This window comes from Numenius arquata, chromosome 3 (genome assembly GCF_964106895.1).
Source record: "Numenius arquata chromosome 3, bNumArq3.hap1.1, whole genome shotgun sequence".
Classification (NCBI taxonomy): domain Eukaryota; kingdom Metazoa; phylum Chordata; class Aves; order Charadriiformes; family Scolopacidae; genus Numenius; species Numenius arquata.
This window is the reverse complement of record NC_133578.1, coordinates 16574696-16600777: the sequence shown is the minus strand read 5'-3', so window position 1 is coordinate 16600777 and position 26082 is coordinate 16574696. Positions and strand designations below refer to the sequence as shown.

Below are 26082 nucleotides of genomic sequence, written 5' to 3'. Positions count from 1 at the left end.
CGGGTATCCTAAAAAGTTGAAGTTAGTGCTCTCCTTTATTTTCAGATACAGGAATGAGTTACTGAAAAGTCCATTTGTTTATATGGCAATACATTTCCATGTTCAATTTAGGATTCCCATATTTTTTTAATCTTAATGTGTCAACATTTGTTCACAATACATATTTTGGTATTGATATAACCCTTTCCCTTATCCATGTTTTAAAGCTGGTGTGATGTTAAATTCTAAATTTAGTTATGAAACTAGAGAGTTTAATGAATAATTTTTCAGACCATTTAATTCTTTTATTATGCATCTATTATAAATAGAGGTATTCATATTCTTGCAGACATAATATTATACAAATAAAAACCAAAATTCTCAGAGTTGAAAAGGATTAGTTGACATGGGTGGAAGGATTTGGATTTTTATTTTGTTTCAAAAGGAGAAATTTACCCAACTAGATGTGTAGGCAAATTTTATTTCTGTTCCTGTATAATGAAAATTCTTTTTAATGCAACTGAGGCAACCCTGCTCTAAATTTTTTCATAATTCCTGAATTAGAGATTTTTAAATGCTATACATAAGTCTTGTATTGCGTAGGCATTTGGGATTTTTCTAAAGCAAGAAGTGATCCAGGTAGGCTCAGCGCCTATGAAGCATTTGAATAAAGCCCCGGGATTCTGGGTTAGTGAAGAGACTCTGACTATACCTTTTTTTTTTGGTGTTTTTTGTTTTTTTTTTTTTCTTTCAAAAGGTTCTAATACCCGTGATAGGAGTTCACCTCCCCCAGGATACATTCCAGATGAGCTGCATCAGGTGGCCCGAAATGGGTCCTTCACCAGTATCAATAGTGAGGGTGAATTCATTCCAGAAAGTATGGATCAGGTATGTGTGTGATTTATTAAAATTAAAGTTTTTGTTAGGTTGATTTATGAAAGAAGGATATGGAATTGTTAGAAAGAACAGCTAAAAAGAAGATGACAACTCTAGAACACGATCTGTGAGAGAAGGTTAAAATAATTGTGGTTGGTTAGTCTTGTAGAACTAAACAAGTTCTACAAAAAAAACTTGTTTTTTCTCTGTAAGTCTCTTCAATTATTTAAATATGTTGCTACAAGGAGGAAGATAATATTCTTAATTTCCATGATAGTTGAGTGAGGTTGTGATAGATACAAATTACAGCAAGAGATGTCTACATTAGAAAGCACAAAGCCCTTTATTATAATGAGAAGAATATGTAAGCAAGACCAGTTTTACAACTTTCCCAGGTAATTAAAGGAGGTTTTAAAGAAGAGTTTGGATCTGTCAGAATTATTTGGACTGAGTTGATACTGTGTTGGGGTAGAGGCAAGGAGGCGGCGATGGGCCCGGTATAAATAGGCTCTGAAATACTTTCCACGGTCACATTTCTGTGTGACGTTCACAAATGTATGGTATTTTATTCTCCTTATTCACCTGCATTATTGGTGTGGGATATCAGCATACTTAGCATGAATAAAAATCTTGCTGTCTAAATATCAAGATTACCCTTAAAAACAGCACAAAAGATGGAGGAATGTAGTGGCTCACAGAATTGGCAATGGAGAAAGAGATATTTTAAGGAGGAAGAAAATAAATAATGCTGTATACCCGAATCACTTCGAGTTCTTGTTGACATTGGCACTGTATTCACAAATGGCAAGAGGCAATGGTTTTATGAGCTGACTAAATGAGAGACAGATGATAGAATAAAAATAGAGGCAAAGAGATTGTGCAATTTGTTGCACAATTTTAATGACTGAGCTGGGAATAGAGACTGAATTTCCTAATTTCCAGACCAGGGTGCTATTCATTATCACAGCCACGTGCTCAGATCCAGCCCAGGCCTGGGTTCATTCAGTGAAATGATTACTTTTGGCCTGGGCAAAGTCGTTTTTGGTCACTGACTGGGCAGACAGACACGTGATCTCTGAGGCCCAGGATGTCCTTTCATTCCAGAGTATTTAAGAAACATCTGTCATGTACACATGACATGTCATGTCATGTACACATTGCTGTATAAGGTGTCAACAGGGTTTAAATACAGGAATTTTACTTTCATAGAAAGTCAGGTTAGTTCAACCTCAGCAGCCTCAAGGGCTAGATTGGGGTGTTGGGAACTCACAACCTCTGTTTGCTTCCTTACCCCTAAGTTGCAGCATCACCTTGGCATGTTGACCATGCTGCCTACATTTGTCAGAGCCTGCCCCACAAAGACAGGAAGGGGATTTGGGAGTGGAGGGCTTTGTTCTGCTCTCCTGTTGATCTGCCTGAGCACAGCTATTCACGCTCTGCAGCAGACCCCAAGCTTTCTCTACAGAAGAGCTCATGACTTGGATAGAAGTCGCCCGTGGTCTGCCAGTTGGACCATACTGCACTAAATTATAGAGGTAATTAGTATGGCAGCAGATGGGCTTTTTTCCCTTTCAGGACCCACTGTTCAGCATGAGAAAAGAGGACTATATTTGCTGAACCTGTGCTAAATGTTGTGCTCCCCGATGCAAAGTTCATTTAAGTTAATTTAGTTTTCAGAGTGCAAACTCACTTTCTGGACACTTTCTGAGTAAGTCCTCGATCGGTGCTTGGCAAAATATGTGCTCAGGACCTTTGAGATGGATCACAGACCATAAAAATCAGGGAGGTAACTGCTTCATTTACCAAAAAAGACTGGTGTCCAATTCATAGAAAATAGTAGAAGTTATATTATATACCAAAAAAACCTTCATTTTAGGAAGGAGCTCATTTTAAGACAACAGATGAGCTTTCCACTGTTTTTGAGAGGCCGGCTGGTAAAATTGTCACATTCAACAATTCAACATTTAGTTTCTGTTTCCACTTCTGAAAAATGAATCTGTAAAGCATTTCAGATCGTTCGACTGCAAAAGAGAAGGGAGTGATGTTTGCCTGTCGTTAAACTTCGGGCTTTTAAGGGTGGTAGTGCGAGATAAACAAAACGAGTGTCAGCCAACAGAAATAGCTGGTAATCAAGAGGATGCTCTTGATTATCAATCTTTTTCTCCAGATTAGAATTTGAGAAGCAGAGAAAGTGTTGATGACTATTTTCGTTATGTAACTGATCTGGCCTAGATAGTCAGCTTTATGACTTCTTCAGACTGATACGTGGCAGATTTGACACAGCTCATGAGCATCAATTACTAGGTCGTCAGGAGTATTTCAGGAAAAAAAATAATAGGTCTTTGGTGTTTTTGTAAACTCCAGTTTCACATGAAAATTTATTTTATTTGAAACAGGATTTTGGTTTGGGTGAAAAGGGAGAGTGTTTTTAAATTTTATGCTTTCTCTCACTTTCTCCTTTCATTTTCTTTTCAGTTCTATTTAAAAATCTTGCTTGGAGTCCTAACTGGAGATAAATGTTTAAAAGCTTTTTATAGTACTTGATTTCAGCTGTTTTCTGTGACTGCTCGTTGGCCAAAGTTAAGCCACTACAGTGATTATATAAATTGTATTCATTAAAGTCTGTCATATTTGAAATTTTTTTTCCTTCGGTGATGACAACAAAATCCACTTTTTTTTTTTTAAACTGTCTCAGCTTTTTATCCTTTAGAGGCCTTATTTTTGTTATTCTGTTAAGCTACTCTTATGCAGATATTGCTGTAATATTAAGAGACAATGGCATGTACAGGAAGAATGTAGCAGTACAACTTCTTATGTACAAAGCGTGATAGAGATTAAATACCTTGACTGTATTCTAGTTAGATGTGAGAAAATGATGGAGTCCTTTCAGGATTGCAGAATGCAATGAAGGTTCAATTATGGCAGCTAACTTTTTCTCTAGTAATTAATATTTCTGGTTTGGTTTTAGTTTTTTTATTAGGTGTTTCAAAGCAGAATCTTTCAAGTATTTAAAAAAAAAAAACAACAACAACAAAGCAACCAAAAAAATTCCAAAAACTTGAACTTGTTGGTCTTTCTCTGTTTGTTATTTATTAGATGCTGGATCCATTGTCTCTGAGCAGTCCTGAAAACTCTGGCTCGGGAAGCTGTCCCTCACTTGACAGCCCTTTAGATGGGTAAAAATTACTTACATTCATTATTTGTCTTTATTAGATTGCATAGTATGTCAGTTGTAACATATAATAACTCTCCAGCAACAGCTATTTCTGAACTTCTTCCAGAAATTCCTCTGTAGGTTATTGAACATCTATAAAAGCTTATTGATACTTAATTGCTTACTAATGCATGGAAAAACGAAGTAAATGTTTTTTTAATAATTTGCATTTGAAACACAAAAATTTAGACTTCAGATCCTACGAAAATGGACTGAAGTTTTTTGCTAAATTTTGCCAGTCTTACACATGTGTGAAGTATATTCCTTGACAGTGAGCTGTCCCATCAAATTTACATTTCTTTGGTACTGCTACATGAAACAAGCTTCTCTTTTCCAAAGTAGAGGGTACCCAATTCAAGAAAGAGGATAGAATCATTAGAGGACTTCAACAGACAATCCCCTCAGTTTCTTTGCAATTACTTTCCATTCCTCTCCCCTTTTTCCCATTACAGACTTCCCACTTATTTTTCTTTGTTTAACCCTGTCCGTTAGCACGAGGCAGTGTGTCCTGTGGTGGGTCTGGAGATCTGTTCTGATTGACCTGGTAGGAGATTCATGTGTTTGAGAGGGTCACTGCCCACAGTTTCTCAGCCACCAGGTAAACCAGAGCATACTCCCTTTTGGCATACGGTTGTTAAGGCAAATAACCTCGGGTCTTATGTTGCACAGATTGGCTACTTGTTTATTTGGAACTGCTATACAAATAAACCTGCTAACTAACTATTTCATTTAATTGATAGAAAGGTAAAAAGTTGGAAATTATTGCCTGTGTTAATTAATCGGAGCTATCGTATTCCATACTACCATTTCATTTGAGAATACGTGATTTGAGGAGACAAATACATTTGGTCTAACAAATTTTTGAGTTAAATTTCACAAGCAAGAAAACAATAGACACAAAAAGTGTTTTGTAGTTGGACTGTGATTAGGTTATACGCACACAGTGGTTAATGTAGCTGCATAGGATAGAAATTCTACCAAACTGCCAAATTTTTAGGTTTTTGTGGGGTAGGGTTGAGTGGAAGAAGAGGAAACAAAGAAATCCTAATTTGACTTATAATGTTTCTTCAAAACTTTTTTGGCTTGTTTTTAAGTTTGTTTTCCCTTTTTTTTTTTTTTTTTTCATTCAAATATTTCCTACAAAGATGTAGGTTTTGTGTCTCCATTTAGCTTCTGTTACCCATTAGAGAAATTCTTACCAGAAAAAGGAGGACATTGTTTTGGTATGTTTATGGAAATATTCTGTAATCGGTTGCTCTGACTGGCAATCCCATCCATTCCTTTTGGTGGCTGGGAGTTATATACCAACTGTAGGTAAGAAACAACGTGGTCATATAAGAACCAAAAAATTCTTCATCATTCTATAACTCAATAAAATTACTCTCTTAATCCTATGACTTTCATGGAGAGAAGAGGAAATATTTTGAGACCTTAAAAGGTTCTACGTTTCTTTGGTTAAATTTCCTCAAGAGTTTTGTAGGCTGTATAAGATATTTTGCCAGTCTATTAACTTTTGTGTTTAGCTATAAAGGTGTTAAACGTAACAGTGTTCCTTTGTGGCTTTACTTGTGATAATTCATGTTTTTACTAATGTCATTGCTCATTAACACAGTCTGTTGCTTTCTTACTACATTAAGCTCAATAAGCAAGCTTTTCCATTGTTACTGATCTTGAATTCTTATTGATAACTATTAGATGTGATTTTCAAAACTAGGTTCCACATAACAGGTGCAGCAACTTGTATAGCAATAAATTTTTGTCAGTCATAAAGAATTGTGAGACAGATGAAACGTTTAAGTACAAGATTAACAGCAGTTTTTAGATGCTATATGTTTTTATACTTCCAGAGACAACTATCCCAGATCTCGGATGCCAAGAGCACAGAGCTATCCAGATAATCATCAGGAATTCTCAGGTAGGCAAAATCGCTGGACGTACTAGCAATACTCTTTCTCTTGTAAATAATAGGGCTTAGAAGGGAAGCTCACATGAAGAGGTGTTGTATGACACAAACTTAATGTGGTAGGAGAAGGCAAACCAACGAAATCCAATCCAAATGCACACAGTAAAAAATACAATGAACTATAAGGTCTTCCAAATATTTTCTTCTAGATTATTGTGTGCAACACCATTGATAGTCTGTGTAGTATAACACATCTGCTTCTCTGAAAAAAGTAGATGATGCAGTGGATAGGGGCACACAACAGTTCGTTAAACTGGGCTGTAATGACCATCTCTAAGTTGGCGCATAACCTTGATTAATTTATTTAATGTTGGAGTGTTGTGGTTTAACACAGCTGCTTGCTCACTCCCCCACAGCGGGATGGGGAAGAGAATCGGAATGGTGAAAGTGAGAAAACTCAGGAGCTGAGCTAAAGACAGTTTAATAGGTAAAGCAAAAGCTGCACGTGCAAGTAAAGCAAAGTAAGGAATTTGTTCAGTACTTCTTGTCAGCAGGCAAGAGGTTTAGCCATTTCCAGGGAAGCAGGACTTCATCACACCTAATGGTTACCTGGGAAGACAAACGCTGTAACTCCGAACATCCTGCCTTCCTCCTCCTTTCTTCCAGCTTTATTGCTCAGCACAACCTCTTACGGTATGGGATATCCCTGTGGTCAGTTGGGGTCAGCTGTCCCAGCTGTGTCCCTTCCCAACTTGTGCACCCCCAGCCTACTTGCTGATGGGGCAGTGTGAGGAACAAAAAAAGCCTCCATAAAATGTAAACACTGTTCAGCAATAACTAAAACATCCCTATGTTATCAACACTGGTTTGATCACAAATCCAAAACATAGCACCATAGGAGCTATTATGAAGAAAATTATCTCAGCCAAAACCAGTACACGGAGCCTTCATTTTCTCCTATGTGAAATGAAGATCACTTTGAAGTGCTCGTGACTTCTGTAATTGAAAGCAATGCAAAGAGAAAGGATGAAGGAGAACTGTGTGCTGTGCCTATAAATTAATCATCACCACTAATGTTTTCTTATAGTACTCTGGCTTGAATCCAAATTGTCATGCTCAGTTCAGGATACAAAGTGCAACGGGTAACACTGAAAGCGCTTTGTGGTCTCTCTCATGGACATGCCTTGCTACAGAATTTTGCTGTTGAAGAATAATTAAGCTTCCAGTGAATCTGGGGTGTTTTGTGGTTTTTGTCTATTATATACTTTAAGACTTCTTTTTATTTTGTTTATGAAGCTTTATCCAGATAACTGTGTGATGGTGTGTTTTAAGGATTCTAGAGTGCTTAATAGATTGCACCACTTCTATATAAAACTAACACTATGTCTAAGAAGCATTTAGGTGGCAGTGATAAATACCAAAAACGTTGGAAATGTCAAAATTTAAGATTACCAAAGGCAAACTAATCTAGTTGTGTTTGTTTATTACAATTACTTTTCTGATAAGATGATCTTGCAATATTTTTTCTCTTTTTTTTCCTGTGGGATACTCTGGTATTTTAACAGTGGGATAGACAACAATCATTAATTCCGTATTCAATCTTTACTCTCCTAATCTGATGTTTAACAAAACCAGAATGGTATATAGAGTCAGAAAAAACGTCCATCTGATCTAGTCTCTTCTCCTGCCAAAACCAGTACCCAGCTTGTATAGAGGAGTGTGTACATTCCTTCCTCAGAATATATTCCTAGTCGTGTATGGCTTAAGGGTTCTGCAAATGCCAGAAGCTTTTCTGTGATTTGATCGATTATTTCTGTTCCTTCCACAAATTTTTCTAGTCTGTATTTCAACTTGTATAAACTTTTTCAGTATCAACAGTTGTGTGTAGTTCAGTATCAACAATGTTGTGACAAGAAGTTGTGTAGCTTACTGTGTTTTATGAAGTATGCCTTTTGTGGTTGGGGTTTTTTTTAGTATTTTTTTTTTCATAGGCCTCTGTCTCCCCTTGAGCTGTTGTTTTCTAGTCTATAGAGGCCTCTGTTCCTTATGGAGAAGCAGTTTTGTATCTTTGATCATCTCTGTACTTCTAAATCTTTTCCAATTTTACTAAATCCTTGGAAATGGAGTAGGCTAAAACTTTGTTCGGTGTATCGCAATGATTTATAGCATTTAATTTGCTTCTTAGCCAATACAGAGAGTTCAGCTGCTGCTTTATTAGAACTTTCTATCACAGTCCTTTACGGTAGTCTACATGGAATTTCATCTGCCATTTTAACATCCAGTCACGTAGACTCTTAATGGCTTTTTGTAATTCTTCTGTTGGCTTTATTTCTCCAAATGATTTTGTCACCTCACTATTCATTGTTCTGTCCAGAGAATTCATGCATAATTAAACTGCCTGAGTTGTAGCTCAGATTCCCATGGAACTGTTGACCATTTACTCCGATCTTACGTACTTATCTTCTATCCAATTATTTATGCATGAGGGACTTTTCCCTTTATCTTATGAATACTTTTCTTCTTTAATAATTTTTAAAAGAGGACCTATTGAATGTGTTCTAGTAATTCAAGCTGTGTTGACTCATTTGCCAATTTTTCATATTTATGCATCTTTAAATTTTATTCTTCGTAACAGTTTCTGCCAATTTGCCTGGTGAACTGTAGTTTCCCAGAATTCCTCTAGAACTTGTTTTTAAAACTGAAGTAATCAGACATGGCCAGTCCTCTGACATTCTTTTAAGCAAGAGGTTACAAACCACTTGAGCTATTGAGTTCTTGATCCTTTGGAATTTTTGTCTGAATGTCCTTTTAGTTCTTGTGATTTGTTAGATTTGTGGCTTTTGTTCTATTAACTTTTTTGCTCTGATGCTTCAACTTGAAGCATATCCACTGATACATTCCCCTATGTTTGAGTTCATAGTACTAAACTGATTAATTAAATATGCTTTTGTCACATTTTAAATTTTGAAATGCATATTTTTATTTTCTAGTGGAGTATGATATCCCAATATTTGAGAAATTTGGAAAGGGGGGGACTTATCCCCGAAGATACCATATTTCATATCATCAACAAGACTACAATGATGGTAAGTGTGAATACTGCAAGAGTTCTACTTTATCAATATATTTTTCTCTTTGTTAAAAAGTGAAGAAGAATATTTAGATTGTGAAATCTTTATGAATTAAAATATTGATGAAATTGAAAGCTTAAATTTTTTCCCCAAACTCAGTTGCTAAATTTCTAATGATTGATAGAGTTGCTGAGCAGTCTTACCTCTAGTACGGTTACAGAATTCATGACTCGTGAGCACAGCTCTGAAATTGTTCTCTATCTCTCTGACTGGCCTCGCATGAGTCATCCAGTGTAATCTTTTGACATTTGTGACCCTTTTCTATCCCAAGTAGGTATGTCAGTTTGTAATTTCTTGTTTTGCTTAAAAAAACCCTAAATACAGTGGAGTTCCTAAGAACAGTTTCTCAGATTAAAAGAGTAAGTAAAATTGAAGAACAGTGATTTAAACTGAGAATTAACAATTAGCTGGTCAAGTCAATTCTTGGAATGCAAGACAGCACCTGCTGATGTGGCCACAAAACAGATTTGCACAGTAATAACATTGATGTAAATTAAACAGGTTAAATTTCCAAAGGAAGGAAAGAGGAGCAGCTGAAGCATTGTCTGACTTGAGGATGTGTCAAGCACTGGTTGAGAAGTGTTAGGAAGAAACTTCTCCAAAGACCAGATGGCTTCATTTGCACTGTGGAATGAGCACAGCAATAAATGGAACTCTGTTAGAGAAATCACAGAAATGCCAAATTGAAGGATTGCAAGGCAGCTTCAGTCCAGTTCCTTGCTTTAAGGCAAGATTAAAGAGGCAAAGATCTGTCACACGGAATTTTAAGTAAACTCTAAATTGACTTTAAGAGAAGAGAAACTCCTTTTCTTTACGTAACTAACTTCAAAAGTAGTTTATATTATAACTTACCTTTCTTTGTCTTCTAAATAATTTTTCCTGTAAATGAAACTAGTAACTAGTTACTCCATTTTAACACAGTGAAAAATTTGTCACTGTCCACATAAAACAGATTGTGTCTGATGTAGTGTTATCTCTCTTTAATTTTTTTCTTTCAAACCTTAAAGATAACCTCAAATATTTTTGCAAGTCTCAGGATTTTTTGTGGTTTTTTTTCTGGTCTCTTCTCTATTCTTATAGTGGCCAAAACTCGGTAGAGTACCCTAGCTAAGGCTTTTCCCATGGCCACTTTATGTATAACGTAGGATATAACCACAGCTCAGTATGTAACAGTCTTGTTAATAGATTCCAGAATGACACTTTACTTATTTTCATAGGCACTGTGCTGACTGCTTTTCAGTCTGTGGTCTGTTACAGTTCCTATATCCTTTTCTACACAACTTTTAGCCAACCAATTACTTTACACTTTGTGGTTTCTGCATTTGATTTCCCTTTAAGTATGTAGATTGTACTTCCTTGATGAATTTCATCTTGTTGATTTCTGAATCATCTCCAACTTAATAATATCATTGTGAATTTTGAGTTTTATCTTTAAATGGACTTCCAGCCACACTTGATTTGATGTCATCTGCAATATTTCAGTATATTATGTTCCATCAGTTAAAATAGTGTATGGAAGTGGACTGAAGGTGAACTGCTGTGGGTGTCTGCTTAAATTATCCTCCCCTTTGATGAGAAATCACTGGTAACTGCTCTGAATCTGTCTTGGGCTTACTCTACATAGTGAGCTGATGTATGCTACGCTCCACTAGTCACTTTATGAGAACGTCCCAATGAAATGGAGAATTTGGATTAGCTACATGTGGCAAACCAGTTATGGCTGGTTTATCACCTTATCTTCTGAGTAGTTTTTAAAACTGCTTAATATTTTCTTTGCATATCTTTCTTGGAATTTAAATTGGCCAGACTAGTATATAAATCTGAGTCCACTTTTTCCAAGATGATTTATTTACCTCCTTCAGTCCCCTGGGAACTCCTTCTCCAGTGTAACACCTAATGAACTGGAGGCTCCTTCAGCTATTTCTATGAGTTCTGTAGGATGAAACTTCATCAAGCTGTGCTGACCTAAAAATGTTCTGTGTTATCTAAATATATTAACATGATGTGTGTTAGTCATCTGCTTGTAATTAAACTTTTTGAAGATCAGTGCCTTTTTTCTTTTTTTTTTCAGTCGAAGGCTGTAGCCATCTGAATTATGCATTGTTTGTTATTTTTTTTTTTTTTAATATTTTTTGTGGTCTTCCTGTTGATTCCATGCGTAGGTCTTTCTCTGCATTCAGGTCTTATTAGTTTACAGGATGAAGATGTCAGTCTAATCCTTACATACATCTGTGGTGAATGTTTGTTTTCTTCTAGGTGGAAAATTAAACCTGTAAATTTCATGATTGTTTTATCGTATCATACACTGTGGAAGATTTAAGCTACATTATGTGGAATTCGTAAAGTATTTGCATACACACATGGCACAGCAGTATTTTTCGTAGTGTAACATAGTATTCTTTGTATATCGTTGAAGGTCGTAAAACTTTTCCAAGAGCCAGAAGGACTCAGGGGAACAGCTTCCGATCACCAGTTAGTTTCAGTCCCACCGATCACTCGCTGAGCACCAGTAGCGGAAGCAGCGTCTTTACGCCAGAATATGAAGATAACCGAATGAGGAGGAGAGGAAGCGACATAGACAATCCTACCTTGTCAGTCATGGACATCAGCCCACCCAGTCGCTGTAAGTTCAGGCATTTCGTGAACTCCACTGTAAAACTCTCTTACCTTTCTAGTATATCATGTCAAAACTAAGTGTGTCATCAAAATACATGCAATTGAATAATATGTTTTTTGTGTCTCTAATAGGAAAAAGTCAAGACTGTATGCTCATCAGTTTTTTCATTGCTTATGGTGCCAACCTTCATGTAGATTTTCACACGGAATTTGTATCTGTGATTACAAAACACTGTAAAAATATTTGTGCTGATTTGTTAGACTCTTAAGGACCTGAGTAGGGTTATGTAGGTTGTATTAAATATTTATTTTTGCAGACGGTCAAGTTTTCTGATAAATTGTAGATGTCAAGTGGTACTGTTTCATATGTGTGGTGGTATTTCAGGAGCAAATACACTTTGTGATGATTTCAGTAGCTTCAATTTGAATTATGCCTCAATTTTTAAAAAAATGTTACTAAGTTTAACATGCTTTTTCTGCTTTTCAGATTAGTGTTGTTTTAATTATGTCTGCCTCTATTAGTTATTCCAACAATTAGTTGTTTTAATTACATCTACCTCTACCACAAATTATTTTGTGAATAAATTTATGTAGTTCACGTTTTCCATTTTACAGGAAGTGTCATTGATCTTTGTAACTTATAATGGGGAGGTTTAGGACACACAATCTCTGTTGTTGAAAAATGTAGTCTTTTAAAAAATTATTTTCTGTGTATTCCAGTTTTTCCTCAATCAGCTGAATAACAAGCTCATTTGAAAACCAAAACATACTTATATTTTCAGCACCACGAGCTCCAACTAACTGGAGGCTTGGTAAACTGCTGGGTCAAGGTGCATTTGGCAGAGTATATCTGTGTTATGACGCTGATACCGGAAGAGAACTGGCTGTTAAACAAGTTCAGTTTGATCCTGATAGTCCAGAAACCAGCAAGGTAAGTGGTACCAAAGAGAGAGTTTGTAAAGGGCTTCTGCTGAAGTGGTGTGTTCTAGACTAGACTAACGTTCCTTTACTTGACAAGGATGATGTTTTAAAACGTGTTGTGTTTTTTATGTAATCCTGTTTTGTTAGTACTTCAGAATTAGCTTGGATACCTGATTTTAATGCTACATCCCATTTTTTAATTTTCAGACATACCCTTATGCAGTGAACATACATAACTTAGTTTGGTGCAGTTTCAGCCTCTAAAATTAAACAATCCATTATGAAGTGTGCTCTGAAATAGATAATTATTTATACTTACAGGAGTTAGAACAAGTTCCATTTATAAACAGAAAATTCTATACTAATTTAAGTGTTCCTGAAAATAAATCCTCAAGGCTACTTTGTTTGTCTGTGAAGACAGTTTGAGATTCTTATCTTTATTTATCTTTTCGGGGGATTTTTTTTTTTTTTTTTTTAACTTTGGGGATCAAAGCTAGCTACTGTTATTCACTGTATTTCTCTCTGAAGAGCCAGAGTTTCATTGTCAGTTTATTTTGTCTCTGGAATTGAACTTGTCCTTCTTTATATACTGGACACTTGAGGAGATAAACTATTTAAAACCAGCAACAGTCTTCTAGTTGTTTTTTCCCAAACCGTACTTGCTGCTTTTTACAGGATGGAAAAAGAATTATTACCTTTCCTGCATTAGGACTGCATTGTACACTGTGGGGAACAAGGCTGGGCAGAGAGTGGGTATAAGCATGATTGCAGAATTGAGTGGCTACCTGTTGCTGCTGCTGCTCCTAGTCACGTAGGAGGATCAAGTAAAAAGCCAAAAAAGCTGTAGATTTCTTGGTAGTGGTTGTTGCTACTTCTTTAAATCATAACAGAACAACTGATGTTGGAAATGTTAAATACAAAATACTGCAGTTTCTCCTGTAGCAACAGTTTTGTGACCTCACCTGCCATAGCATTTTCTAATGTGTTCCTCTCAGTGTTAAAAAAATCTGTTTTCCTTCTAAACTCAGGAGTGTGAGGGTGTCAGTAATAGTCTGTAATGGATAAAAAGTAAGTTCTGGTGAAAGGTGAAATTTGGAATCCAGTCAAGTCTGAATTCATGGGTTAGTATTTTTCCAGCATCTTACTGTACAGTCCGTTTCAAAATATCTGACTTCCTGTTTGCAAAATTTTTAGTATTTCAGATCGCTCTAGAGAAAGCACCGTATGTTTTAATGTTTTTCTTTGCTGTATTTCATTATTACAATATTAAGCGGTCCCTAAAGGCATTCTTAAAAGTATAGTCTGTCATCCTGGAAAAGTTAAGAATTAATGCTAATTATTCCACTCCAAAGATTTAAAGATTTTTTTTTTTTTTTTCCCAACTGGAGGCTTGTGACATGTTGCATAATCACTGACTTCATACACATACTCATATTTGCTGTTGTCTGAAACAACTGTAACTTCAAATGAGATAAACAATGTAATAACAAAAAAATCATCCCAAAGTCAATTTATAGAAAAACCATGGTTTTATTTCCCTCAGTTTAATGGGGATATTTTCTTGTATGAAAATGCATCAAGTTGACATGAGCTACAGGAGTATTGTGTTACTTAGTTTGCATAACCTTTCAGTATGTACATACTCTCCTGCTTTAAAAAAATTCAAACATTATTATTACTACATCAAGCATGGTAAATCTTGTCTGATTTTTTTTCCTTTTAGGAAGTAAATGCACTTGAATGTGAGATTCAGTTGCTGAAAAATCTGCTGCATGAAAGAATTGTTCAGTATTATGGCTTCTTGAGAGATCCTCCAGAAAGAACACTCTCTATATTCATGGAATATATGCCTGGGGTAAGTGAGAGAGCCGGTCCACTTCAACCATCGTTTCTATACAATGTGACAAGCACCCAAGTAGATGGCTTTTGCAGAACTGCTCACAGATATTAAAGACATGTCCAGGTTAAAAACAGCAGCCAAAGATGGCTACTGACAAGTGCTTACAGGAGCCTGTCTTCTCCATTGCTTGTTTGGGTTTTCAGAATTAGTGGTGTATACCAAAGGTGTTTGCGTTTGGTTTTGACATAAGAAGTGTCTGGCAATGTCTTTGAAAAGACAATATTATCATTAGGAAACTCTTGAATCTTTCTGAATTTTAATGTTTCTTTTTGCTGTGCTTCAGCTTGTGCTGTTTTGTAGTCACTATCTCAACTGCTCAATTACTTTGGGAAAACAGAAAATAGCTAAGATGTTTGTGAGACTAAGTGCATACAGAAAATAATCTTGGTGCTTGGTGTGGCGCTTAGGTACATGCTGAACTGCTCTTCTGCTCCTGCTGTTTTGTTAAGAAATATTGTAAGGTCAGAAAACTGTAGATTTTCATTTTCTCACCCAAGTGGGGTCAGCAGAGCTAAATAAAATGTGCTTGTATAAAAACATAGGCTCTGTATTTCTGAATAGTTAGAGCATTCTACTTTACTGTGAGACTCCAAAGAAAAGTGGTGAGAGGGGCGTTTTCGTGGTGGGTGGCTTTTTGCTTTGTTTGTTTGTGGTTTTTTGTTTGGATTTTTTTTTTTTTAATGTGAATTCTGGGCTTTGTTTTGGGGGCCTTGTTGAATCTTTCTGAGATTTGGAGAACAGTGTCACAGAAGTAATCTTAGCAGTTTGTAATTCTGTGTCACACAGAAATAGTTACAAAACCATGAATTTTTGATTTAATGTCATTACAAGCCTTGCTTGATTTGTTTACCTCTTAATTTTAACATAAAGTACCATCCTCTAGCATTTGGTGGGGTTTTTTTGACAACGTATTGTTTTGCCCCAAGTATAAACTAACCAGGGTAAAAGGCGTGTGTTTTGTCCAAGTTGAGTATCACCATTTAACCATCAAAAAAGTTGAGAGTGGTGTTTGAGTGAAAATACTACTGTTCTTTTTCTGGACATCACACTGGAACTATTCAGCTGCTTGGCAATTTTAAAGTTAAGTGATTAACTTTTCAGTATATGACTTCTCTGTCCAGTCTCTTTTTTTGTCAAAGTTTGTTTTTCTCCTCACTGGAGGTAAAATTATATCTGCGCTTTTAAGTTAATCTAGAAAAGTATTGCAACTTTAAACATCTACATTTCAGGCATAAATTTCACTGAAGTTCAACTGTATTATTAGCCCCCTTGTGATTCTAGAAACGTTACAGTGTTTTATACTTTGTTTGCAATAGGGTTCCATCAAAGACCAATTGAAATCATACGGAGCACTCACAGAGAACGTGACTCGTAAATACACGCGGCAGATTTTGGAAGGAGTTCACTATTTGCACAGTAATATGATTGTCCATCGAGATATTAAAGGTAATGATAGTTCTGTGCACAGTTCAGTGCTCTTTACTACAAATTCTTTTCTAGTCTTGTGTGAAGAGGTAAAATGTAATTAAGTTGGCTTTCTGTCATTTATTTCTGTCACTGATGTAACTGGAGGGAGAAAAAATAAGCATCACACTTCTGAAAATGTTTCCGTAGTCTCTCTCTTCAAAACAATCATGATAAATTTCTTTCTGATTTTGTTGTAGTAGTAATAGTTTTGAATATATCAAAGGATGATGTTGTTACAAATAGATGTGCAGAGGAAAGCACCATGACTCGAAAGTTTATTTTTACGGATTTTTATTTCTATCAGTTACATAAAAAAAATACAGCACTTCACTGGTACAAGAAATGACTGGCAGAGGTGACTTTCCTGATCAAATGACTCAAGAGTTCTTCTGTTGTACTGCCAGGAAGCCTTAGGAAACGGACATATTTACTTTTTGCTGCATAAGCAAGTTACGAATATGTAGGAAGATAGTGATGTGCAAAATAGGTGTGTTGAACACAACGCTGTTGTATTCCCTAGAACTTTCACAATTTTCCTGCTGTTTTGTATCAGTAGTGTTTTGTTCCAAAAAAATTGAGATATCATAGTAAATTTATATGTGCTTATGCAGATAAGTGTCTTGAACAAATCTAACACAGTTTCAGATTTTGCTTTAATACAATATGAAGACATTTCCAGTTGTGGGGAAGCTTCTTTCCCATTTCTTTTTATTTCCTTTGTATGGCACATTCTTTATTTTGTCAGGAAGGTTTTACAAAGTGTCTGGGACTTCCCAGAAAAGGCTTAGGATGCAAACCAGTGTGTTCAATTCATTATTTTCTGAACATTGGAATAAAGTATAGGAATGAGCAGAGAAAGTAAGTTCCCTGGCTTAAAATACTAGACTGATCTTGCATTGTATCACTGAATCCAAACTTTTGTTACCATTTTCCATCCCAAAATGTTAACAGGCCTTTCATAAATTTAACGTTATGTTCCCTTCCTTCCAGGAGCAAATATTCTGCGAGACTCAGCAGGCAATGTGAAGCTCGGTGACTTTGGTGCCAGCAAACGACTGCAGACGATATGTCTCTCTGGAACAGGAATGAAGTCTGTCACAGGAACTCCATACTGGATGAGTCCAGAAGTTATTAGTGGAGAAGGGTACGGAAGAAAAGCAGATATCTGGTATGTTAAAAAAACCCACCAACTTCTCTACTGAAAGGTGTTATGTCAGAATGGGCTCTTTTTCAACAGAGTGTGTTTGTTGTCTGAAGTTGGAGTGATTAATTCTGGGGTTTAAGCCAAAGAAGGTGGCAGGAGTGAGCACTGACAGTTGTATTTGGAGAGTGTAACACTGAAATTTGGGAATCTTTCATTTGACAATTCCTCAGCCCGTTGATTTAGGGATCATAAGAGTATCCTTTAAAACTGGCCTTACATGAAGTTAGGATTACCAGACTCTTTGTAAATCCTGGAGAGGTACTGGGTGAAAGAACATGGAAAGCTTTGAAGTGTCAGTTAAGTCAATGTCCTGTAATGAAAATCTATCCCTGAAATGCCTTTGATGTAAGGCAGAAAATTAAATGCTGGTCCTAGAAAAGATAAGCACATAAGAATGAATTAGCCAGATTTAAATGGGAGGTATAAAACAATAATTTGGTTTAAGTTGTTATTAAATATTTAAGAATTAAGAGGGAAAGGTAGATTTCAAAAATGAATGTTTGTGTTACGTTGTGTAATACGACATAGTCTAACATAGCTCCAGCCCAACGCACAGATGATTTTAGTGATTAGACTCCTTTCACTGCAGGTGATCTGTGAGCACACAGAACAATAGGGTAGGCAACAGTAGATACGCAGGAATAGTAACACTTTAAGTGTTTAAAAAGGAACCACGTTGCATCCAACCAATGGCAATACTTATAATGTTAGGGAAATTATTTTAGGCTACTTCAGATCACTTAGTAATTATTCTGCTATACATGAATAATAGAACAGCCTTATAGATTTCAGGCAGTTGACTTGTTCAACTTTGAAGTATTTGTACCAAGGCCAATACATGTTTTTTGATGGAGAAAATTCTGGTTAAAAATAAAAATTACTGGTTTGACTTATGTCAGTCAGTAAAATCTTATTGTGTAAAGAAACGTGCCTCTGTCTAACCATAAAACTTCTTGCAAGCATTTTGAAAAACCATAAAACTTCTGGAAAATTGGGAAATTTTTCTAGTCTGTTCATTTTATTGGAAGGCTTGTTATTGGAAGAGACTGATCTTGCAAGACTTACAGAACAAGGTTTTTCTGGCCATACATATGCCCTTCTTAAATCCTTTAAACATAAGCTTTATATACAAAGATTGTTTAGTATCTTAAAATTTTGTTTGGCAATCTAAGTATATTTTTAGAGGAAAATAAGAGGAAGGTGCCACTGAAGTATGGTTTTAAACTTTTCAGCTGCCGTGTTATGTTTGCACGTTATTCACTGATGATAACTTGTGCATTTCTAATGAGCTAGCAATAACTCAGTGGACTCAGAACATTCCTGGTGCTTTGCCTTTCCATTAGGCCTTAATGAGCAAGAAAGCTTTCAAGGGCATTCACATCCTGCCGGTGTCTGAAGAGCTGGGGTTCGGGGGTTGTGCAGCGCTCGGGGCCTGTGTCAATCCTGAGCGCTGAATCACGGCACGGCCATGACGCGGTTGGTATTGCCTGGATAAATACCTAATTAGCTCTTCACTGAGGTCATAGCTTTTGGCCCCAAAAAGTGAAGTAATAAAGTGAAGATGCAGGCAGTGATTTGTGTAACTTTGAGATAAAGCATAGAGCTGTACATGCAATTCTTTAAACACGTTTTCTGCTGAAGTTTCTCTGTAGAGTTAAGCAGACACTACTTATCTGTGGTATTTTGGTCGCTCTCTGCTATTTCTTGTTTTCCTGGAAGGGCATGACTCGGTTGTAACCTGCTGTTTCACTTCTGCCTCTGTTTCAGGAGCGTAGGTTGTACAGTGGTAGAAATGCTCACTGAGAAGCCCCCCTGGGCAGAGTTCGAAGCAATGGCTGCCATCTTTAAAATTGCCACTCAGCCAACCAACCCCCAGCTACCACCTCATGTCTCCGACCATGCTCGGGATTTCTTGAAACGGATTTTTATCGAGGCCAAGCTGCGACCATTTGCAGATGAACTGCTAAGACACACGTTTGCACACTATCACTAACAGCCTGCCTCAACTCAGCTTGCGTCTACTGCATTTATTTTCTATTTGACTGCACTTTTATTTTTATTTTTTACAAAAAAAGGAGAAAAAAAAGACAAGAGAGAGAATATTCTCTTGAATATTTGTTTCACTTAGATTGTAAACAATCTAAATTTTGTATCTAAAATGAGAATCTTCTCTCCCCCCGCTCCCACCAGGACTAGAACTTTTTGTTTCTATAATGTACTGATGTGGTTCATGTAGATAAAGCACTTTAGTACATATTTGTTCCTTATTTAAAGGGGAAAAAAAAAAAAGACAAATGCTTGGACAGTCAGGAACTGTGTGACTTTTTCTGACACCGCTGACTGACTCAGGGTGCAGGGAAAAATAGACATGCAGCTAAAGGACAAGAAGGTTACTTCTTTGTGATTCTTCTTTATATTGTAGGTACTTGTGGCAGAGAGTTCTAAGTTCTTATTATATATTAGCGTTTTAATCAGTTTCTGGATTTTACAGTTTAAGCTGGAACATGCAGTTCTGAGAGTTAACGGTAAAGCTGGAAGAACTTGGAACTCTTTGTACAGCAGCGCATCTAACCGGTACTTCTATGTGACCAAAAGAAAAAAAAAACACAAAAAAGAACTCAACTCTGATGTACTAGTTAGAGGCTTTGGTGTAGAATTCTTGTATTATCTTAGTAGGAAAATAATTACAGGTAAACAGATTATGGACCCAGACTCCTAGGAACTACTGTACTGCAAGGGGAAAATTTCCATACTAGACAAGGGTCAGCTGATGGATGTAAATAGTTAGGAGAGCGCCTCCTGCTGTATCTGCCAAAGAGAACCTCTGTTGCACAAGCTTGGAGGAAGATAGTTATCTTAGATAAGAAAAAAATAGCGATGTTGAGAGTCAGTTCTCCTCCACAATCCCATGAATGGCTGGAGGGGAAGGGGAGCGACTAATCCCTGTGCAGTATATGAGTTACTTGATTCAGAATGAGCTATAAGAAATGTTTTCAAAGCTGTCAAGAGGCGCTAGGATGGAATGTATGTCAACATCAAGTGCCTGAATAATATAAAATTCTTCCCATTATGCACCCCCAAAAAAATTGTTTTAGTAACACAGTTCTGTCATCTAGGATGTGTTGAAAATTCCTGAAATAAAGTTAAACATCTTTTAACACCAGGAATAAGTCACTGGGAAAGATAAGACTCCAGTTATATTTTTAATAAGGTAGCGATGATGAATCCACGTGAACAAGGAGGCACAGCACAAAAGATTGTATAGAATAGGCCAAAAGCGCAAAGACAGCCAGATATCAGATAACATGAGCATGATTACCCCAGCCTGATAATCCGGTTGATTGCTGTTTGTCAGATTTCCAACTGTCATAAAACATACGTTAATCACTTTCTCCATTTCTGAAAGAGTATAATAAAAGAAGAAAAATAAAAGTCTGCAATACTGCTTCTCAGCTGAGAAGTCCAGGTACTGATCAGGTGTAGGGAATAACTTGACTTTTCACAACAGAAAAGTCAAACTTTCATATTTTTGTGGAAGAACACAACATAAATAATTTAAAAGGGCATTTGGAAATAAACTATTGGACTACAGAACTGAAATAATGGATCCTGGTTTGGATGATTCACTGCTTGCTTTTGTTGTTTTGGAAAGGCAGAGCGGACTGGTACTGAGAACCTTGTCTGCTCTGACAAGGCTGTTTTGCATCTTTGGAGGACTATCAGAATTATGAAGTGCATGGAGATAAAACAATAAGCTTACCCCCTCCCATGGCAATTCACTTGTGAGATGTCTGAATTTATTCTGCTAACTTCCAAATTTTGTACAAGAGCGTAAGCAGGAGCATGGATCTATCCTAATCACTTTACCTGTAGTGGGGCAAGAACGATTTTTTTTTTTTTTTGAGGCCCTCTCTCCTGAGACTGAGAGCGGTGGCTTCTTCGGTTTATGTGAGTGTTTTACCCAGCTTATAATTTTCTCAGTCAGGGTACACAACTCTGCAAGGTTTTCTGAGCATGGGAAGAACTAGTCAGACCAGGGAGGTTTGGAAGGCTGAAAGGAAAGTCAGCTTCTACTGACTTTTTTTTTTGTTCTTTGTCACTAGAAAAAAGCTATGAAAGCAGCCTTTTAAGAAGGAATGGTACGTACTCTGCTATAAAGGACCTTTGCTTTATAAGCAAAATTTAGTGACAGCAGGGATGGGGAGTTTAATGTAAAGCCTAATAGTTTACTTAAGTAATTTAAAGATCATATAATTTAAATGATTGATTTCAAACAGATTAAGAAGGTACTAAAACCAAGGTGAAAATGTATATAAAAATCAGTAGTGGACAGTGATATCTGAAAAGGTAAGGAAATTTTATATTACCAAAAAAGGACATAAAAGGGAAAATGTAACCAGATTTATCTGTAGCATTCGTAACACTTAAATATAATATTCTAAAAAGAAACTGCACTCTCTGAAGCTTGAAAATTTTCAGGATCTTGTTTTCTTATAATGTGTCCTTTTCGGGAGACAGTGCTGGCTCATGTATATTGCAGTAGCACTTCCTCATTGTGATTTTTAATTACTGAATAATCAAGTTTGCTGCTTTTGTGCCTTTTCTAAAACAACGGCATTCAGTCATGACAACGGTAAGCATTTTGGAGCCAGGAAAAGAAGAATTTGCAGAATGCATTTTCCTTAATTTCCTGGACATATCGGAAAGCTGCCAACGTAAAGACGGTGCTTCTTAAACGAAGATAACATTTGCCAGCTCAAGTGATTCTAGTGAAATTTTATTAATTTAACCAAGATGAGGCTTGAGGTGGTTGGTTGGGTTTTTTTCACCCTATGGAGAATTTGTCTGCTGACTTAGAAGTAAATTAGATGCTTATTAGCGTAAATGTTTTGAGCTAGAAAGAATTACGGTGCTAAATCAGGCTTTTACCAAAAGGTTAGTTAATATTTATCCCCTATTGGGGTAATGCAGTAAAAGAAACCACAGTAAATGGCGCAGTACCCCTCTGCACAACATCTGTAAAGCACTGGTATTGACAGCTGGAGGGATAACGAACAAACCCCAGGTCTAGGACTTGAGAGGGCACATGGAATTGTGTGTTTAAAACTCCATCAGAGGAGGGTTGCAGAGCCGAGATCCCTGCTCGCAGCTTCTCGTATCTTACTAACAGAGATACCAGCATTTTAGAATCATGAATTAGTCTTAATTGTTGAATCCAATTGCTAGAAAAGTGCCAAGGAAAGCAATACTGTTGCAAGGTCCTTTTGCTTTCCTGTAAATGCGCCGATGAAGCTCTGCTCTCAAAAAATAAAATTGAGGTTCACAGTGAGTATGCGTATTTTCAAAAGACTTACCGCTAATGAATTTTACTACTTTGCAATGCCTGTTGCGCATATTAAGTAACAAAAATTAAGCTACTTCTGTCGTATGGTTTTGCTGGTGTAACTAACAGTCCTGTTGGAGCACGACTGAAAGTTTCAGTTGTGTTAGAGCAAGTTGTTGATTTTTAATTTGGGTGATAGAAATACCCATGCGAGGACTTAAAAAGGTATGGATCTAATCATTGCAAATCAAAATCTACACAGATTTTTTTCTTGACCGTTTAAATATAGTCTTAAAATTTTAACTTGCTTTGCAATTTGATTTGTGGCTAAATGGTCCTTTCAGTATAACAAAATGAAAAGTTGGCTTTTTTTTAGCTAGTGCCTTTTTATCTGTATGCCTTAATTTTATTCATATTTGAACATCGTATTGAAATACATCATACAATTCCATGTCACCTGAGCAGTCGTAGAGTTATGGGGGTTTTTTTCAGTGTCCAAACCAGAATTCGCCCAGCTGCGTTTAGTTATAACCTGCAGCAGGCGTTTAAATTCAGAATTTTAAAAAGTGATTTTTGGAGCACTTCCTGAGGGTTTCCTGCGCTAATACAGGTGGTGTATTTTGGAGATTGTACGCTGATGCACGTACCAGAAAAAGGACTTTTCTGCACTCTCAGAAAATAAAATGGACTGTTGGAGTCGAGCTGTAGCCTCCTGGCTCTGGGTACTGGCCTCTGCGTTCACCGTGGAGACGGCGGCAGAGTTCTTAACGCGCTTGAAATGAGAGTTGGTACATCTGCGAACACGGTCCTGTGTGACAAGCTGTTTGCTTCCAGTACAGAGGAAGGTGTCATGAGTCTGAGCAAACGAAGAGATTTCTCAGTGAAGCGTCGTGCCCGTTCAATTCTTTCCTGTGCCTTTTGGATAACCCTAACCCCGCCGTTGTCCTGACTGAGAGCCCCGTAGCACCCCTGGGTACAGCGCAGCGCAGCAGCCCTTTCCTTCGGCAGCGCAGAGCAGTGTCGAGCTGCGGCTTCAGAGACGTGAGCAAATTGGTCAGACCTACAGTTATTTGTAACCGATTTCTTACCTTTTTGGTTTTTTGTTTTTTTTTTTTTTTAATCTTGAAAGTCTTCGTCCCGCTTTATAGAGAAGCATAATTTGTGTGCTTGAATGTAAGTCCCTACGGTGTTTCTGGAGAGGCAGAAGTATTACCTCCAGTATCGTTTTCTTCTTGCTGGTAACTTGCTGTCTTGTGTTAATGGCAAGTCTGCAGTGTGAAATCACATACAATTACCAAAGCTTTTCTATCCCCATATACGTATAGCCAAAAGTGACGTTTCATGGATTAGTACTGTTACTTCTAGATGCATATATACCCATCAGTAAGCTATCGCTAACCGAGTAAAGCAGGTACTAGTGAAAAGTGATAGGAACTGCCCATAGTTAAGAGATTTGGGTGTTGATAGTTGCTGTTTTGGTGTGCAAAATTCATGCCAGCATTAAAATGAAGAGGTTGCTTTTTAAAACTCTTTTTAACTTAATCTTGCTGTTGTCATTCTAAAATCGATGCGTAAGGTTGGTGACTAAACCTGGTGACTTTTATAGCCGGGTTTGAGCTTTGGGACATGTAAGGAACGCCGTTGAAGACAAGTAGATTTGTGACCAGGTCTGCTCGGTGCGCCATAGTAGGAGCATTTCAAAGCTGCTGGGAATCGGTGACGTGACAGCCAAACGTCACCCGCAGTGACAGGGGTGTCGAGGAGCCGCGAAGGCGCACCGGAGGGGGCAGGCAGAGTTGCTACTGACCCGCGGCTTCTGAATCAAAACCCTCGATCAGAAGCGAAGGAGCCCCTTTCTCTTTTCATTTCCCTCACTTGGCCTGCACGGTTTATTTTTGTTCTTTCTGGTTGGCATAACTTAAATACTGTTAAATACTATCGATGGTGGCCACCGATAGCTCCTGTATAAGGTGGGAGTTCACGTACAGCTTTATTACGGGGGGCCCCGTGGCTTGAACCCAGGGCACCGCAGCTCCCCGCCGGCCGGAGCAGCCCCTGGGCTCTCCCTAGCAATTACGTACACGGACCTATTTGAGGGGTAGATGGGATGGGGGGAATGAAGCTTCTCACGTTTCAAAGCCACCGATGCTTTGGCTCGGTCTTAGTTTTCATAGGCTTAACTTTAAAAGGGAGAGGAACTGGATTAAAACACATTAAAAATTGTATCTCGTGATTCAGCCCTTACACCGAGTCTAACGACGGGGCCTGGAGGTCGGGGGCTTCCGTCCGGAGAGAAGGAAAAGGAACGCGCCCTCCACGGTGGATATTCATGGGAAATAATTCAGAGGTTTTTCATGTCTTTTGCCCCAAAACCAGATGATCCTTTTCCCCAGCGCTTGTACAATGTGGATTTAAACCCAAGGATTGCATTTTCTTTTCCGATCAGGCGTTAGCCGCTGGGCTCCCTGGCGTTCGTTTCTCGTTAATAGCAGTTAAAAAAAAAAGAAAAAGGTGGTGTCATCCCAAAATCGGAGCGGTTTCCGAAAGCATCGTGTCTGTCATCTCAGACCTCGCAGGAGTCGTACGATGGAGCTATCACTGTAAATACGTGCAGGAGACTTAGATGGATCGAACGTAGGCTTTTAGTTTTCATGAAGCTATGAATAAAAATTTGTAAATTTCCTCTCGATCTAATGTACATTTTTACGTAGCCATTAAATTCTCTATTTAATCTATCGGTTTCTCACTGTAAATGTTTTTACTCTCAGTTGAATGCTGGGCACAGTTTGTAATGTATGTACACAAAGGTGTTTTTTTCTATCAACGTTGACTTTTTTGCACATTTTTGGAACTATTTAATTTGTACACTGATTTACTACTCTGACCAACTGTCGACGGGCGTATGAGAATCACGTGTGTGTGCGTGCGATGTGCTACTGTCTGGATGGGGGGGGGGGGGGGGGAGGGATGGGGAGGGATTTATTACTTTTTGAGATGTTGCTACCAGTAACGGCGCTGCTGTTGCTGCTTTCCAGGGAGTACCTTCTGTATATATATATATAAAAAAAAAAAAAAAAAAAAAAAGACGATTAAAAAAATTGCCTGTGTTTATCTTGGTGGAGGAACTGGCTCCTGTGGCTCTAACAGCCTTCCGAAATTAAAAACAAACACACAACACCCTCTTCCCCCCCCCCGCCTTGTAATTCTGTGTATGCATTGGACGTGTGTGTGTGTGTGTGTGTGTATTATAGATGTATCTCTCGCTCCCAGTAATCTTATGCCACAATTTCATTTCTACATTTTTATGAACTTGTTTTTTAAGGGTACTATGTTTAGTTAGAATAATTAAATATATAAAAGCTTTGAGAGATGATTTACTAGATAAATATATTTTCAGCTGGCTGATGTTCAAAATATTTTTTTAATTTTTGTTTTTAACCATTCGAAATGTATTTGTATTTCCAAAATCAGACACGAATTGTACTTAGAAATATATTAAAACACTCTGTAGGGACAACAGTGTCATTTCTCTTTTAAGAATTTCGTGC

The 26082-nt window shown here is 37.3% G+C and overlaps 1 protein-coding gene across 1 annotated transcript in view; it reads left to right on the top strand.

Annotated features, from left to right (window-relative positions):
* The window catches only part of MAP3K2 (mitogen-activated protein kinase kinase kinase 2), a 34505-nt gene extending 9243 nt beyond the window's left edge, over positions 1 to 25262 (top strand). Inside the window, exons 7-16 of the mRNA XM_074145690.1 lie at positions 737 to 867; positions 3952 to 4031; positions 5917 to 5984; positions 8963 to 9058; positions 11520 to 11726; positions 12502 to 12650; positions 14364 to 14495; positions 15857 to 15986; positions 16998 to 17175; positions 18979 to 25262. Coding sequence (XP_074001791.1) covers positions 737 to 867; positions 3952 to 4031; positions 5917 to 5984; positions 8963 to 9058; positions 11520 to 11726; positions 12502 to 12650; positions 14364 to 14495; positions 15857 to 15986; positions 16998 to 17175; positions 18979 to 19204 — 1397 coding nt within the window. The 3' untranslated portion in view covers positions 19205 to 25262. The remainder of the gene's footprint in view (positions 1 to 736; positions 868 to 3951; positions 4032 to 5916; positions 5985 to 8962; positions 9059 to 11519; positions 11727 to 12501; positions 12651 to 14363; positions 14496 to 15856; positions 15987 to 16997; positions 17176 to 18978) is intronic.
* Positions 25263 to 26082: the final 820 nt, after the last annotated feature.